This window comes from Sycon ciliatum, chromosome 13, assembly GCF_964019385.1.
Source record: "Sycon ciliatum chromosome 13, ocSycCili1.1, whole genome shotgun sequence".
Classification (NCBI taxonomy): domain Eukaryota; kingdom Metazoa; phylum Porifera; class Calcarea; order Leucosolenida; family Sycettidae; genus Sycon; species Sycon ciliatum.
In genome coordinates this window covers 5,249,458-5,268,127 of record NC_088655.1, presented here as the reverse complement: position 1 = coordinate 5,268,127, position 18,670 = coordinate 5,249,458, and the positions used below count along the sequence as shown (strand labels likewise).

Sequence of the window (18,670 nt, the reverse complement as noted above, 5' to 3'; positions counted from 1 at the left end):
AGCAATTATATGTCGCACCAATACCCCCATTTTTTTCTCGGCCACATTGTTTCAATGTGTATAGATTATTGACCAATTAGGAGGTCTTTGCGTGCTTTATAGACTGAGTATAGACCGAGGTCTCCTAGGCTTAGGTCTGGGCAGTGGCGGATAATGCTCGAAAAGGTGGCAGATTCTGCTCGACAAGGAGTGAAATTGACAAAACCATACAAACCTTATGGCGGGCAATTCCTCGAATTCTGCTCCATTTCTTTATCCACATACCAAACATGCATGAAACGTACCAGAAAAAGTACCGAATTCTGCCAATTTTTCTGCTGCCGCCATTATCCGCATATGCTTACTTAGGTCACTTACGAGGTCATTATAGCATATCTAGACCGATTATAAGGTCTTCTCCAAAAGGCATCATAGAAGCAGTCAAATCTTTTGCATATTTGACTATTAAATCGAGATTCCCGGGCGTGACCCGTGTGCTGCAGGTGAATCTTCAATTTTTATTAGTAAATTTTACTATGTGTGTATGCATTGCATTCTGGATTTTGTTTAGAGTACTTCCGGTGACGACTTTGCTGGTGGTCTGATCTACTCACCTCCCATCACTTTAGGAACTGCATCTACGCCTTAGATATTTGCAGAGTGGTGATGTTCCTATGGATGCTGAAAACTCAGTCTAATTGGGTCTGAAGCGAACCGTGACATTTCTTTCTGGTCCGTTTAAAAACAACCTTGCCTCGCATACAATAGGTAGTCGGTTTACCTGTACAATGTTCTCATACATAAAATATTACTAAATAAAATACCCTTGCATATGCAGGCTTATAATTGGTTCTCCGAAACACGGAATACCCGGAACTCATTCAGTCTCCCACGCGCTGCCTCCACCCTATTCACAAGATTCCCGATCTTTGCTGGCTAGTGGTTATGTGTTTTGGGCAACATTACCAAGACAAGCACGTCGATGGATAATTTTGTTGCTAAAATCTCTGCTCAATTGTAGGTTTCATGTATATCCTGCTGGTTTGTCTTCTCCTTTGCCTTCTTTGTCTTTTATTTGAATTCCTTTATCTGTTTTACTGCTGTGGTTGGCTTTCACCCTTGTCTCAGTTTTACTGGCCGTCATCATGATGTGCCATGAGATAATGATATAAATACAAAAAAATGTATGTGATATTTCAGTCAACGACGACCCTGAGCGTGAGTAGTACATATCAGTGAGTTGTACAGGCCCTGAGCGTGAGTAGTACTTATCGCACCCCACGTGAGTGTCTCCATGGTTTGAGCCAATCAGCGGCCTTACTGAGCGTGCATTATCACTCCCTTAGTATTGACTCACATAGATTTTTGCCATACCTAAGCAGTCAAATATACCTGCATATTTCACTCCTTAGGGCTATATTGACTGCTTATATTTGACTGCTTAGGGGTTGCGCAGTTGAACGGTGCCCAGTGCGCAGTGCAGCATTGTCAACAGCATTGTCATTGTGCAACGGTTGTGCAATCATAAAACCGGGATTCATGAGGTTATCGTTTTGGAATTTGAAATACGGACTGTTTGTCGTGATAAATCTAATATTGACTTCGTACTTGGTCAGTATAGGAAATAAAAACCTCGTAAAAGACCTCAGCTTCGCCTCGGTCTTTTACTCGGCTTTTATTTCCTATATTGACCTCGTACTCAGTCAATATTAGATACATATTCCCCAGTACACCGCCAGCCAATGTGGATGCACTGCAGTGCGATATTGCACCCCGGCGAGTGAGCGTGCAAATAACCTATATTTGCACGCTCACTTCGAAGCGAGCGTGCAAATATAGGTTATTTGCACGCTCGCTTCGAAGTGAGCGTGCAGATAATTATAGGTTATTTGCACGCTCACTCGCCGGGGTTCAATATCGCACTGCAGTGCATCCACATAGTCATTGGCTGGCGGTGTACTGGGGGGAGTCGCTCCGCCAGGGAGTTGCTGCTGACTTGCTGCAGCACACCAAAATTAATGTGGAAGAGAAAAATACATATGGATATGAGTTAAGAGTAACTCTCCATCACTGTAACATGATACTATATACAGTCAGAAAGTGCAATAACTAGGCACAAAACTGACAGAGTACTGAAACATTCGACGTCCTGACACCTAGCTTTAACGCATCTCCGTAGCGCTAACCGACAGCCTTCCAACTTGGAAGGTTCAAGGTTATGGAAAAGACCAAAGAGGGGAAGGCAAGCGCAACGAAAACGAGCAAAAGCCACAGTCCCAACGGAACAAAGAATGTCGATTGTTACTGGACGATGACGAGACCAGTACGATATTTGACAAAGCGGTCTAACTACAATTCGAAGCAGCAAAGCAGCACACCACCCAACTTGGGTGGGTCATAAATATCAAAGATAAGTAAAGAAAGGGAAGCTTTGCGAAAACGAATTGTACAAGCCGAAAGCCAAACTCCTACAGTACTCCTCATGCATGACATTGTGATGGACTAGTTGACTACAAAACAAGTTGTTTCACACGACGTACGTTTCGCCGTATGGTTCGTGACGGCTCATCAGGTGTGCAATTTGAAACTCGGATGTTGAGCCATAAATAAATGTGGAAGAGAAAAATACATATGGACTTTCTGACTGTATATAGTATCATGTTACAGTGATGGAGAGTTACTCTTAACTCGTATCCATATGTATTTTTCTCTTCCACATTTATTTATGGCTCAACATCCGAGTACCAAAATTAATAATAGTATTATTGGTCGAGGACGCTGTCGCGGAAGCGAATGTGGACCCGGCTTGCGTCCGCCAAGTCAACTTCACGAGCTCCGCGAGAGTCGAGACAGCAGACGCCCAAGTATTGGAGAAGACTGTCGACAGCCGATTTGAGAAACTGTCCGACGCCGCCATCGAACAGCCTCGTTTCTGAGCAGAAAAACAAAAACACAGAGAAGGCAACTGACAAATGGCTCCGCTTATTCCACGAGTATTGTAAAGACACAGGACGTTGCTGTGACCTGAGTACGGTTCCGGCAAGCGACCTAGCTTACATTCTGCGACATGCATACGTCGAATTGCGTCCGAAGAAAGCTGGAGTGAAGTTCTACTCTGCAGATCTGCATCAATCTTGCCTCGGTTTCCGTTCCGCAATACAAGCTAGTCGAGTTGAAGCGGCCCATGAACGTCCACAGTGACCCAGCGTTCAAGGACGCAAACATTGCATTGAAGGCCTTCCTCATGAAGCCAAAGAAAGCGGGAGAAGTCAAAGCGGTGGAGCACAAACACCCCGTCAACGACGACGACATTAGCAAGCTGTCCCGCTACTTCCAGGATCTCCCGTATAGACAGCAGCTGCTCGAAAGAAGTGTTCCTCTAAAAATGAAAGCGACTGGTTGTGGTGTGTTGTATGACTGTGAAATAATAGCAGGGTTGCATGCAGCATGCTAGGGTTGCACCAGACTGCGTCAAGTGTATGTGGTGACAGACTGTGTGGTGGCAGGGGTGCGATAAATGTATTACTGCACTCGGACGCGTGCAATACCGGCGTCGATATCTGCACTTACGGCTTCGCCGTTCGTGCAGATATCGGCCGGTATTGCACTGGTCCTTGTGCAGTAATACATACATATCCGTGAGTTGTACAGGCCCTGAGCGTGAGTAGTTCATATCAGTGAGTTGTACAGGCCCTGAGCTGCGTGAGTAGTACATATCAGTGAGTTGTACAGGCCCTGAGCGTGAGTAGTACATATCAGTGAGTTGTACAGGCCCGGGGATTGTGAGATTTCGTTTAAAGGGGAAGTCCGGTGAAAAATTTAAATTTCTCAGTCCGTAGAGTTCGGGGCGCTGAGTCGAATGGTCTTTGTCCGAGGAGGCTGCGGCTTATGGTTCGTCAGATACGCCCAATCGAACATGTGCGAATTTGAGCGCGCATCACCCAGATCCAGGTGATGACGTCACAGCGTGCAGCCAGGTAGCCACACCATCTAGTTCTGTACAAAAATGGCCATATTCGGAGCGCGTTCGATTGGGGAACCGTTTATCGCAGCTTCTTCGGACCAAGACCATTCGATTCAGTGTTACAAACACTACGTACCCTGTGATTTTCGGTAAACCTCGAGGTTATACCGTATTTTAGCCGTTTCCGAGTTGGACTTTTCCGTTAGCCCGTCTACATGGTCTATGCGCTCTGCGCTGCGTGCATGCAGTGCGTGCAGTGTGTTATCTAGCTGTAGTGCAGTCAACAAACTCATGTCACAACTGACACAAGACTCAGAAAACTAGTCAACACACGGACTTGTCATGTACTACACTCGTATCAGTCGTATTGTACAGTCATGTAGTCAGAGAACGTGCGTTTCTCCTTGCCGGTGCCGGTGGTTGTGCTTTGAGAAAGAAAATTTTAGTTTTCCGCACCCGCGGCGCCTCATTATTTTATGCTACAGCGATGAGTGCACAACCGTGACAAGTGACAAAACAGCGAACAGCTCTCGGACCTAGAACTTTCAGATTCCATAGCGTTGCAAGCGAAGAGTCGTGCCCGTGGTTCAAAGAGCCTGCACTGTTCTCCAATTGAGTAGTCCGAAATATGCCAAGTTCGCACCAAAACATCACCATGTGGCAGTCTAAGCGAATCTAATCGGTATGGAACAACATTTAGAGCACTCGCATCACTCTTCTCCATTTTGGCGACCCTGCTCTCCAGCGATCTGATAATTACATCAGCCTCGTCTGCAATAGCTGCTGCTTCTTCATCAGTCGGAAACTCAGTAGCGCTCACTCTTGACCGGCCCGCGCGGCCATTCCTTCAGCTGACTACCGAGGTTCTCAGCCCCAGACCGAACTCATGAAGGTCAGCCATGGCTGCATCCTCACTCTCACAAGGAGTTACATGTCTTCGGGGTCGCTTGCACCACCTAATATCAGTCGCCAAATCATTTGAAATAGCACTGACACTATTGCTTTCACGCACTCCTTTTGACCCAGCTGCACGCTATGACGTTGCAGAGGGTGTGGCGCGGCCGCATGACGTCATGGCGCAGCCCCCGAAACTCAGTTTTTCAAACGGAAATATCTCGAGAACGCTTTGTTGGAGACAGGTGGGACCAACACCATTCGACTCAGCGGCCGAAACTCTACCGACCCTGAAATTTAAATTTTTCACCGGACTTCCCCTTTAATCTACCAGTCACATGATCATTACTGTACAAGTACATGAACGGTTTAAAAAATTCACTTCAGCTCCGTTTTGGTGCAGGTGAGCCGGGCAGTCTTGATATTTTGGTTTCGCCTTAGGTATAAGGGAGATTAGTGGGTTCAAGTATTTAGGCGATAAACTCACAGCCTTACATACGACTTAGTATAGAATGTCACTAGCTAGATTGTCAGTCATCCCCCTTCTTCGCCATTGAAGTTCGGTGAAAAGTGCAACTCTATTTGGGGAAATACCATAATATTTCCAATTCTGTGTTGGGAATGAGTTGTATAGACCTTCCCACTGTGTGTACTTTCCTTCGGTCAGTTTCCTTCTTTCTGATTTCGTTCCTCACCTGTACTATCCTGGAGAACAGTACGGGTAGAGTATAACCTGACCTAACCGGATACCCTTGCTGCAGCCCAAACTAACCGGATACCCTTGCTGCAGCCCAAACTAACCGGATACCCTTGCTGCAGCCCAAACTAACCGGATACCCTTGCTGCAGCCCAAACTAACCGGATACCCTTGCTGCAGCCCAAACTAACCGGATACCCTTGCTGCAGCCCAAACTAACCGGATACCCTTGCTGCCGCCCAAACTAACCGGATACCCTTGCTGCAGCCCAAACTAACCGGATACCCTTGCTGCAGCCCAAACTAACCGGATACCCTTGCTGCAGCCCAAACTAACCGGATACCCTTGCTGCAGCCCAAACTAACCGGATACCCTTGCTGCAGCGAAAACTCTCCTCATCTGAAAGGATATACTGGATTGTGCTCTGCCCAAACTGCTGATCCCGACATTAGCCGTGTCCGCCTCTGGATTTCCACAAATGCCATCCCGGCTAGAGGAAATGCCTGATTCCAACACGTCAGCTCGGCTACTATTCGCCTATGAACTCAGTCTAATCACCTGCTTATGCACAATGGCCCGCTCCACCGTTTTGTTTGTTTGTATTCTTTATTTAGATTGGGAAGTCCAAAACACGCCCTAGCCTAATAACAATGGTCCCCCCCCGTGGCTATGTGAATGATGACAACACCGTCACTTTACAGCTTATTCTATTCGCATCTCTCCGCGATGAAGCACTCCACGCTATCCATGATTCAACATTTTCCGGACATCTTGGCACCTCCCGCACACTAGCTTAAGCGCTTGTGCACGCCAAAGGTACTACTGACTGATGTGTATCTATATTCATTACGTCATAGTTGTACTGCATGCACGCACACACACGGATTAGTTGAGTGTGCTTCTTTTTCCTGTTGTTCTTTCTCATGACATGTTTTGTTTCCGTTCCCAAGTCTTCACGAATAAATAGTAACGTATCATGGCGCAGTGAACTTGTTCTTTCCTGTGTCCGTGCCTTGTGTCCGCACCTTGTAGTGTTTGCACGGGCCCAGTTGTTTTTTCCGTATGAAGTAGTAGTTTCCGCGATCGAAACTCTGTCTCAGTTGAATTATTTTAGTAGTGTATTTGTTCGTACTCGTGGACGAGTGACTAATCGTAATGGAACAATCACAGGACGATACCGGATTTGACCTGTCCTCCGCGACCGAGCGACAGCAGGAATCTCAAATGGGTGTCCTGATGAAATTTATGGAGCAGCAGATGCGTGCAGCTGAGGCTCGTGATAAGGCGATGCAAGATCTGTTCAAGAATGTTCAGAGCAGGTCGCTATCACCATCGCAGCCTCAGTTCACTCCGCAGCCCTCAGCACCAGTTCAGTCCACCTCGCAGACCTCAGCACCACGGCCAGTGAACAGTGTTTCCTGCCCACACTTATTGTCGTCTGCGACGCTGGCTGATTTTCACTCCTTCGTTGAAAGCTGGAGAGATTTTAGTGTGTGCCAGCATTTGGCCAGCCAGGCTCGTGAGGCCAGAGTGGCAACACTCCGTCAGTGTTTCGATGAGGAGCTGCGACGTTTTATCCGAGAGGATATTATCTGCATACCAGCTTCAGCTGACGTCGACCTGATGCTGGAGCGCATTCAGGCGTATATCAGACGGCAACGTAATCCACTGTTGGACCGCATAGAGTTTTACCAGCGTGTCCAGCAAGCTGGAGAATCATTTGATGCGTTTTACACAGCCCTGTGTGAACTACAAAGTGCATGCGACTTCTTGTCACACAGCCTATGTGGAACGTGTGATGCTCGCTGCTGTGCGCAGTGCAAAGGCCTCGGCCGTACCCTCAAGGAGGAATCTCTGCGCGACCGCGTCGTAATTGGTGTGCGGAACGATGAGACGCGACACAAGTTGCTCGCAACTCATGGTCTCACGCTCGACCAGGCTGTCACCCTCTGCCGGACGGAGGAAGCAGCATACCACACCAAGGCGCACATGCCCAGTCCTGGCCTCCAGGCAAGTGCTGCCAAGCAGTCGGCGTACAAGCAGCAGAAACGTCACAAGCCAGCTGACTCTAAGCCAAGGGAGACATCAAGTGCGGCCAAGTCCACTTGTCCAAATTGTGGTCGTTCTGACCACACGAAATCTGTATGTCCTGCCAAGGGCAAGAAGTGCAACTCCTGTCATGGCATTGGGCATTTTCAGCGAATGTGCAAGAGCCAGAAACAGCCGAAGACTAGCTCTGCTGCCAAGCTTGGACAGCTGAAGCTACAGCGTGCGTCTCGCGTGGACCGTCGCACAGTACCTGTTTCGACCATGCTGCAAACAGAGGATCAGCCATCCCAACTGTCCTGGACACCAGACACAGGCAGTGACGTTGATGCCATTGGCGAGGAGCACCTCACGCAGATCGGTGGGTTCGTCGAGAACTTAGATGACGACCACGACTGTGTGCAGGCTGTGACCGGTGAGCCGCTACGCAACCTGGGCAAAATACGTGCGACTCTACGAGTCGGTGAGACGCAGCATGAAACCGTCATCCATGTGTACAAGGGTCTACACGATGCCCTGCTCTCTCATACCTCATTGCGTGCGCTGAAGTTTCTCCCACCTGATTGGCCAGTCCAATTCACCGCTGAACACGAGGGTGCATCTTCACCCAAGATCTGTGCAGCTGTTTCGTCATGCGCTCATCCTAGTGATGCTGAGTTAGCGCGGACACGTGAGCAGCTCCTGCAAGAGTTCGCTGACGTTTTCTCGGATTCCGGTCTGAAGCCAATGGAAGGTCCGCCAATGGAAATTGAGCTACAGCATGATTCTAAGCCTTCCTGTGTGCACACTGCTCGACCAATACCGTATGCATTCCGTGACCAGATCAAGACTCAGCTCGACGGCATGGTCAGCGACGGGATTATTGAACCAGTGACGGAGCCCAGTGAATGGTGCCATCCGATTGTCATAGTAGACAAGAAGGGCAGCACTGAGAAGCGCCTCACAGTTGACTTCAAGCGGCTGAACGACCAAGTCCGTCGTCCCGCGCATCCCGTACATACGGCACGTGACGTTGTCTCTGGAGTTGGCTCTGCTAAGTTCTTTACGAAGCTCGATGCAAGGCACGGCTACTGGCAGATTCCTCTCAGTGACACTGCTCAGGAATTCACCACGTTTATCACCCCGTACGGCAGATATCGTTATCTACGGAACCCGCAGGGTCTAATATCTGCTGGGGATGAGTTCAACCGGCGCACTGATGCTGCGTTCTCTGCTATCCCGCGTCTCGGCAAGGTAGTCGATGATTGCCTAGCGTACGACGACGACTTTCTGTCGCATGTCAGCCACGTGCGCGAGATTCTGCTCTGCGCCAGGGAGCATGGTATCACGTTCAGCCCCGCCAAGTTTGTGTTCGGTACGCAACGTATCCATTTCTGCGGCTACAACGTCACGCCTGATGGCTGGGTCGTCGACGATGATAAGACGTCCGGTATTCGCCAGTTTCCAGTACCCGCCAACAGAACCGATCTCCGTTCGTTCCTCGGTCTAGTGAATCAATGTGGCGAGTTCACTCCACATCTAGCCGAGTTGACCAATCCTCTGCGTGGCCTGCTCAAGACCTCCCGTGAGTTCATGTGGGACGCTAGCCACACTGCAGCGTTTGAACGGACGCAGGAAGCTCTCTTGTCCCCTCCGGTTCTCGCTTTCTATCAAGTTGGTCAAGACCTCCGGCTTGAAACCGATGCATCCGCTCTAAGAGGTCTCGGATTCGTGCTTTGGCAAAAGCAGAATGATCAGTGGCGTATTATTCAGTGTGGATCCCGCTACCTGTCTGATGCTGAAACACGTTATGCTGTCATCGAGTTGGAAATGCTCGCTGTAGTATGGGCCGTGCGCAAATGCCGCATCTACCTGTCTGGTGCGCCATTTGAAGTAGTCACCGACCACAAGCCCCTGATTCCGATCATCAACTCATATTCGTTGGATCAGATCGAGAACCCGCGTCTTCTACGATTACGCCTCAAGCTCCAAGCCTATCAGCTGCAGGCATCTTGGCGAAAAGGTTCTGAAAATGCCTTCGCCGATGCGCTGTCCCGGAATCCTGTTGGCATTCCTTCCACCACTGATGAGCTTGGTGAAGCCCCGTCGCTTCATTGCCGCAGCATTCAGATCTGCATGGTGCACTCGGACACTGAGCCGAATGCGAATCTCAAGGTTGCAGAGCTGCGGGAAGCTGCAGGTGCAGATGCCACGTACCAGTCATTGATTGAGTGTATCTTGACTGGATTCCCTGATCGCCAGCAGAAGTTGCCTGCTCCGTTACGTGCGTACTGGAATGGACGTGAGCATCTCTCCGTCGACCATGGCATTGTGTTGAAGGGCAACCGCATTGTTGTTCCTGAATCATTGCGTGCTCAGGTATTGCACAACCTCCACGCTTCACACCAAGGCCTAGTGCGTACTAAGTCTCGTGCGCGTCAGCTTGTATACTGGTCCGGTATCACCAAGGACATTGATACACTCGTTCGTTCTTGTCCTGCTTGCCGCGCACAACAGTCGTCCCAGCCAGCTGAGCCCCTGCTGAACGACCGCACCCCGACACTACCGTTTGAATGTGCATCTGCCGATTTGTTCACTTGTCAGGGTCACGACTTCCTTGTGTATGCAGATCGTTTGACCGGTTGGCCCTGTGTCGCGCGTACTGGCCGCACCACCTCATCGCATGACGTGATACTCGCATTCCGTCGCTGGTTCTCTGATGTTGGTGTTCCTGCTGTGCTGTGTACAGATGGTGGTCCCCAGTTCTCCTCGCATAAGTTTGCTGAGTTTTGTAAGCGCTGGCAGGTAAACCATGTCATGTCCTCTCCCCACTACCCGCAGAGTAATGGGCACGCCGAAGCTGCTGTCAAAGCCATGAAGCGTCTTATCACCAAGACAACCGTGAATGGCAATCTTGACACAGATGACTTCCGCCGAGGGCTACTGGAATGGCGAAACACACCTGGCTCCTCTGGTCAGAGCCCCGCTGAGCTCCTATATGGCCGCTCTCTCCAGTCATTCGTCATTGCACATTGGAAGGAGTTTGATTCATCCTGGCTCTCCAAAGCGACGACACGTGATGAGACTGCCATGCCATCCGACGATGCCGTCACAGACAAGTCGTCAACTCGTCGCTCGTTGCCGCAGCTCCGCCTCGGCACCCACGTGGATGTTCAGCATCCGCGCACCAAGCAGTGGTCTATTCGTGGGGTCATTGTTGCTGTCGGTAATCATCGGGACTACCTAGTGAAGTTGCCGAGTGGTCGCATTTATTGGCGGAACCGCAGATTCCTGCGTCCGTATCGCCCACTTGTGCCTGCACCGCTCGTTGTCCAACCGGCTGCTGCTGACGCCTCTTCCCCGCCGCCGCCGTCCCGCCGCAGCGCACGTCAGCGCAAGCCACCCCAGCGTTTAAACATTGGTTCGCATCATGGACAGTCCTATGATTGACACTCTTGATCACTAATGTCAATTTCTGCTGTCTCTGCTTTGTTGTTTTCATTCTTCATTTTGTTTTATTTATGATAGATGTTGCTGTCACAAGTTTCGCAACATCTCGAAGGGGCGTGATGTGTATCTATATTCATTACGTCATAGTTGTACTGCATGCACGCACACACACGGATTAGTTGAGTGTGCTTCTTTTTCCTGTTGTTCTTTCTCATGACATGTTTTGTTTCCGTTCCCAAGTCTTCACGAATAAATAGTAACGTATCACTGACCACACATGACTAGTATTGACTACCGATGTTACTGGCTGGGTCAAGACGTTCACTCAGTGTCAACAACGCCAAGCTCTTATACTTCGACCGCGTGCTCAATTAAAGTCACACCAGTCCTCTTTCCCTCTTCAACGAGACGGTATCGATATCATGGGTCCACTTCCCATTACTGCCACAGGTAACATAATATCATATTCTCGCTGTTGGTGATTATTTTTCACAAAAAGTATGAAGTGCTTGGAGTAGGTGAGGTCAGGTTGTGTTTTTAGAGCTCCGTAGTCTTTGTAGATTTCCAGTAGCCCAGCCGGCATCAGGCCGGTCTGGAGCATAGTAGCGGGTAGTAGTAGTTGGTAGGCATGGACTCTGACGCGTCGGAGGCCCAGGGGATCCAGGACTTAGCTTTGCTGGGATTCGACGACCTGCGGAAACTGGCTACAAAACACAGCATAGAGGGCGTGAGTAAGCTGTCCCGTTCTGAGCTGGTGGAGAGCCTCCGGGCATTTGGTGTGGATGCACGAGCCGGAACGTATGTATCCAGGCTAGAGAATGCATTATTATCTTTGACGACCTGTATTGAAAACCTGAGCATTGAAATCGTGGCACTGAAGGTTGGCCAAAAAGCCGAAATTTCAGCCCTCCACGCCGAAATTGAAGTTCTGAAGAGAGAAATTGGCAGTTCGGAATTCAAAAAGGTTACACCCGCACCTGACGCACCCGTACTTAGCGTACCCGTAGCAGAAGTCTCTCCTGAGCTGGATGCAGCAGCACAGGCACGGAATACGCACTCTGGAGTCAACCCGTACTCGTACAGTGCAAAAGTAGTATCTGCACGTCCTAAAGCTCACTTCCCATCGCATTCCCCCATGACACAGTCAGCTACCTCCAATACGGGGACACATACTGATCAAGCCCTCCGGACAAACGTCATTTCATACTACCAGCGCCCACCCCGCAAACATGAGCAACTGCGCAGGGCCCATCGTACCAAATGCAAAGCTGTTCATGTTGGAAGAATTCACCCTGGTTGCTCTGCTTCCTCCATCGCAAAATGGTGCGAAAACAAGCAAGTGACTGTACTGAAATGCTCCGTCTCTGAGACAAAGTACTTTGGCCTAGCGTACGCGCACGTAGTCGTCACAGAAGATGACTGGGAAGCTGTGCAAAACACTGACTTTTGGCCTGACGGAGTGACAGCTCGAGAATGGCGATTCAAGGCTGACAGAATAAGTACAGCTGACAACACAACCGTCGATCAGTCTGCACAATAATGAACCTCAACCCCCCGATACTTCCTCACTGTTCCCCAAAAATTACTACTTACAGCACACTTAATCCATTGGCTCAGCCTTTTTACCCACTTTCGCAGCCAACCGCAGGATCACAGCCTATAATGTGCATCAATGCCAGGTCCATTAAGAACAAGACTGCCGAGCTGGCTCACATTTGTTCCACAGTTAAACTCCTCATTGTTTGCATAACGGAAACATGGCTCTCTCCACAGTCGTCTTTCACGGTCCCTGGATATGACTGTTTTCGCCGAGATCGTCCGCCAGATGAAAACAGGTCAGCTACCGATGCCACCCATGCATATGGCGGCGTCTGTATCATAGTACGGTCTGGGATGCTTCCAAAGGTCACCCATCGATCTGACCTCAGTATCCCTCTCCTGGAAGCCACATGGGTGGAAATAGCCCTGTCATCTGCTAACATACATTTCCCAGAGGCGCCTCATGTGAAGAAGTTGGTTATTGGTGCAGTATATCGACCCCCAGCACCTTCTGCAATTCCCTCCAGCACTGTCTAAGCACTCTTAAGAACCGAACAACATCTATCATGTTGATGGGAGACTTTAATGCTAAGTCATGTCATTGGCATGGAACTACCACTGATGCCGCTGGTCGCCAGCTTCACAGTCTTTTCGGCATGTTCTCTCTCACGCAGCTCGTAAATTTTCCAACACATGAGTCATTGTCTGGCATGGGGGCAGCTCTCGACCTAGTTGTCACTGATATACCGGACTCTATATCCTGCCTCCGTGCTACAGCACCACTTGGTCAATCCGATCATTCTATCGTGGTTGGCCACATCCGTACTGTACCCTGCCAAGAAATGCCCACATATCGTTCTCGTGATGCTCGTTCGACTCCCCTGGATGTCCCTGATTTTAGTGTATTTTCTTTGGATTCTCTAGACAGCAACACTGTCGCGAGTATGAATGCTGCCATGTCCCACATTCATTGGCCAGCAGCTTTGAGCCTGGAGAGGCGCGATCCTGACATATCTGTGGACAAATTTTACTCTATCTTCCATAACATCTGTGCAAGATTTCTGCCCAGGCGGAAGCCGCCGGCTGTCAAGCGTTTCCATATGAACCCCCCCTGGCTGACCAGTACCCTCCGACATCAAATAAAGGAAAAACGAGATTCGTATAGTGTTTACCGAAAGTTTCCCTCCGCTGACAACTTCGCTATTTACAGACGAGAGCGAAACGTTACTCGCAATATGTCTCGAACTGCCCATCGACTGCACATCTCATCCCTAAGTGCATCCACGGCAAGACCCGCATCACCAAGTTTATTCCAGTTTGTCCGGAAGCTTCGATCTCCCCAAGGCAACAGCAGAACGACTGTAACTCAGCTCTCAGTCGCTGGTACTCTATATTCTGACCCTGTGGATGTGGCAGATGCTTTGAACGAACAGTTTATTGGTTTTGGAACACAAGATGATCCTTCATGGAATGTGCCAGACTTCAAGCCACCCGACGCCCCATCACGTGGAAGAACTACACCTACGTTGCAAGATGTCACTACCACGCCTTTTGCTGTGGCAAAGCAAATCCGCAACCTTAAGACCCGAAAGGCTGCGGGAGCGGACGGTATTTCTCATGAACTCCTGAAACTATTTTGTTCCAGTATTGCATACCCTATCAGCCTCATCTTTAACCTCACTTTTGCAACTGGTGCTTTCCCTGCTATTTGGAAACACGCAATTGTAACTCCGGTCTTTAAGAACAAGGGAAGTCAGCTCGATGCATCGAATTACCGCCCGATTTCGTTATTTTCAACAATCTCCAAGCTGTGTGAACGTTTTATGTACAACCACTTATACACTTACCTGTCTCCTGTTCTACATCCGTCCCAGTCTGGATTCCGAAAAGGCGACTCTACGTCCTCGCAGCTTCTCAGACTTGTTCAATCGATGTCTTCTGTTCGTGAGAACGGCCATTACAGCATGCTATGTTTCTTTGATCTAAGCAAGGCCTTCGACACAGTATGGACACGCGGGCTCCTATACAAGCTGTCACGCCATGGAATCCATGGTACTTGCTTCACGTGGCTCAGTACTTACCTGACGGGCAGACAGCAAAGGGTGCGTGTCGGCTCTGCTCTGTCTGCCAAAGGGCATGTACGGTCTGGAGTTCCTCAGGGATCAATCCTGGGGCCTCTCCTCTTTCTTATATATGTAAACGATCTGGCAGAAATGGAACACACATCACTATTATTATGCTGATGATACAGCACTACTTGTGACAGCACCCACTCTCCCCGAGGCTAGTGCCAAGTTACAGTCCAACATAGATGGCGTTATTCATTGGATGGAAAAATGGAAATTGCAGCCCAACTCTTCGAAAACTGCTGTAATGTGTATCCTCCCCAGTTGTTCCTGTGACCTATCTTCATAAGTAACCAGTCCCTTCACCTTTCCAGGCACCACAACCCCGCTCTGCATCGTTGAAAAACACAAGCATCTTGGCGTCATTATTGACCAACACTTAACCTGGAAATCCCAGATCGAAAATTTAGACAGCCGTGTTAGCTCAGTAATGGGATTTCTCTCGTCACACATCACCCACCTCCACACCGACTGTCGCCATGTTATCTACACATCTTACATTCTGCCTATTTTTGATTACTGCTGCATAATTTGGGCTGGCATTTCTAAAACACTGATTGCTCGACTCGAAGTTATGCATAGGCGTCTTTTGAAAATATTATTTCGGCTTCCTCGCCTGACTCCAAGCGCAGACTTATACCGCCTTGCTTCTGCTGTGCCGCTCTCGGTCCGCGTGCGTTTTTTGGCATGCCAGACAATTCATAAAATTAAGCTGTGCATTGCTCCTCTTCATGCTCTCTCCTGATAAGCTGGTTTGCTCAATCTCAAGACATGCGCACCAGAAACTCTCTCCGCTTCCCTATTGCGCGGTCTGCCTCTATGCAAACATCTCCTCTCTTCCTTGCTTACCGCCATTGGTCTCTCCTCCCACAACATCTAAAATCCTGCCAATGTTACAATACATTCACACAGCTACTGCAGAATGCAACATACTAGTTGATATCCAGCCCTGCCCTAGCTTCTCCTGCTTTTCAGTTCCCCTTTCATTCTTTTTCTTTCTCCCCTCTAGCTCTATTACCGCCATGGCTGGCTATCGCCCACATCACCATTTCATTGGCTAGTGCCACGTGATTGTGAATAAATAAATAAATAAATAAATAATAAAGCTTACGGCATGCCTGACACTCTCCCAACAACAGTCGCCACCCACCCTCGTTGACGGTTGCATCTGGCGTCATGGTGTCCTTGTATCTATTCACTCTGACCAATCACAATCACATGTCTTCCAACATCTATGCAAGCTCCTGGACATACACAAGACTCGGACAATGCCATAACACCCGCAATCTGATGGTCTTATTGAACGCTCCAACACGGAACCGTACATTGCAGAATATGCTGTCCACATGTGTGGACAAACATGCGGACTGGGATCTCCATCCATAACGAGTATTAGACGAGAGAGGGATCTGACTCACAGAGATAATAACGAATAATCTTTACTTCAGGATGAGACACTAGTAAAGCAACTGAACTACACGAGAGGAATAACTGCAAGCTGTAACTGACTGAAACAACGAAAAGAACACAACTCGGTGTAGTCTCCAGTCCAAACAACAAGACGCCGACTCAACTAATTATGCACAGAAACTACAAGCCGCGAAGTCGGTTTCACGCGCGCGCGCGGGAAACGGCACATGCGACATGCATAACAACACAACACGATGCACTACTAGTATACTGCTACTACATACATCATGAATAGCATGAAAGAACAGCCAGGAATAATTATTATGATTAGACTGGTCCATACAGGAACAATAAATGTATCACCTCTACGCGTGCACACAGCATAACTGACACCAAAGAAGGGCACGTTGATTCGGGCATGCATTGGAATTACCATGAACGTATTGACACCCAAAGGCTAGCGGCAGTGATTTGCCATAACACCATACTTAGACTACTGAAAGAGGTTCACCTTCTACTCATTCCACCCTCCTTGATACGACTACCGGTAAGTATCAACGTTGATACAACAAAATATGAACTATCAGAAAAGAAAACGAAACGTAACGAGCTATAATCTAGCTGTACAGAAACATAAATGGCTGCAGAACTGGACGACTGTTGTACTGTTAGGGCAATTCAATCCATAGTGTCGTCCATAAAAGTCGACTTCAACACCGCCTCCGCAGTACGTGGGACATCTTCTTTTAGCTGCTCAGCAGGCTTCTGAGACACCATTTGTGCTAGGAATGGGGACGAATTCACGCCAAACACCACCCGTTGGTACTGGTAGGCGACTGGCTCCTTTGACGCATCCAAGTCCCGCCACAGAAAACGATGAAATTTCTGATCATCTTCAGACAGCTCGATCTGGAGGTACATCTCTGCTACATCGGCCACGATAGCAACTGGCTTTGCCCTGAATCGCAGCAATATGTGCGGTAGCTCTCTCTGCAGCTTCGGTCCGGGGTGGAGGTAGTCGTTCAGGCTTGCTCCTTTGCATTTGGCTGATGCGTCAAAGACCACCATCACTTTAGTTGTTGTTGCATCTGGTCTGGTGACTGGAAAGTGCGGGAGGTACCAACCACCTGTTGACTCGAGCTTTACTGCAGTCACGTATCCAGCGGTCACATGATGCTGCAGTACACGGCAGTACTCCTTTGCTACTTCTGGTTCCTTGTGGAGGCGTTTCTCCGTCGAGCGCAGTCTCTTCAGTGCCATCTCGTAGCTACCGTTCTCCTCTGGCGGGCTTCTCTTCCAAGGCAGCTTGACGGTGTACCTGCCGTTGCAGTACTTTGTTGCTGCCTCTGCATCTGCAAGAGTTTGTCGGTCATTTGCTGCATGCGGGCTCTGTCGGCGAGGCTCTTCCACCTCCCACATACGCCGGACCAGCATCTCCAGATTACCGTCATCGACTCTGCTGAAGTGAGTGCGGTGATGATCTGAGCTTTCACTCACAGGTCCAACGCAGGTCCAACCTAGCGCGGTTCTCCTCGCCACCGGTTCTCCCTGATCACCCCTCACCTCCTCCAGAGAGTAGTGAAGCTCGGCATGATCCAGGCCAATCAGCATATCAATCTGGCGAGTTGCTGGCTGTTCGAAGGGTATGTCCAGCAGATGATGGTACTGACTTGACTCGACGGTCCAATCGTACGGTTTCAGTGTGCCTGTGACGTGACTAGTTGTGATGGCTGAGAACGGACTGATGAACTTGCCATCTACACTCTCTACCAGCAGATCCACTGGCATTGACTCGAAAGACTCCACTGCTCCGTTGAGGGTGCTGATCGAAACCCGTTTCATGGGTCCCTGCAAGTTGAGCTGGTCCGCTACCTCTGTGTTCACATAACTTTGGGTGCTCCCATCATCCAACAGCGCATTCACCCTGAGGTTGCGGTCACCGTTTCGTAAAACGACCGGCAAGGTTCTCAGTGACAACGGTCTGGCGCCTGCTCCGATGTTAGCAGTGGTTGTAGTTCTGGCTGTCTCACTGGTGCGACCCCTTTCCGTGCCATTGCTGGCTCTAGACGTGTCAATGGCTACTGCCCTGTGAAGTAGATAGTTGTGGGTATCGCTGCACTTGTCTACGCCACACTTTCTCTTCCGCTGGCAGTCAGCACCTCGGTGGCCCTTGCCCAGACAGCGATAGCAGAGCCGATGTGTTTTCGCCACTTTCCAACGCTTGTCCACATCCATTTCCTTGAAATCTTTGCATGTCCACACTTGATGGTCCTGGGAGCATACTGGACACGCTGCCGGTGTCGGATTGGGTGACTCTGCTGCATGGAATGAGTGGCCTCGGGCTGCTGGGCGCTCTCGGCCATGTCTATGGCGACCAGGTGCTAGGCCTGCGATGGCTTCATTGGCGGTAATGTGAAAGTCGGCCTCGAGATTGACCCACTCGAGCAACGCCTCCACCCCTTCTGGGCGCTGATGCTCATAGAGCCACCTATGGTATCTTGTCAGCAGGTCTTCTGGCAGCTTCTGCTGGATTCGCGCGTACAGAGTGCCCACCTCTAGCTCCGATTGGCGACCCGCTGCTTTCAA

The 18,670-nt window shown here is 49.5% G+C and overlaps 2 protein-coding genes across 2 annotated transcripts in view; one reads left to right on the top strand and one right to left on the bottom strand.

The window, feature by feature from the left end:
* The first annotated feature begins 6,689 nt into the window (after positions 1-6,689).
* On the top strand, positions 6,690-11,009 carry LOC135829081 (uncharacterized protein K02A2.6-like). The gene has a single exon (XM_065341486.1). It carries the CDS (start codon positions 6,690-6,692, stop codon positions 11,007-11,009), a length of 4,320 nt encoding a protein of 1,439 aa, XP_065197558.1.
* A 5,753-nt stretch (positions 11,010-16,762) lies between these two features.
* LOC135829080 (uncharacterized) overlaps positions 16,763-18,670 on the bottom strand; it is a 4,085-nt gene continuing 2,177 nt past the window's right edge. The window contains exon 1 of the mRNA XM_065341485.1: positions 16,763-18,670. This exon is cut by the window's right edge and continues 2,177 nt beyond it. Within this exon, the coding sequence (XP_065197557.1) occupies positions 16,763-18,670 (1,908 nt within the window).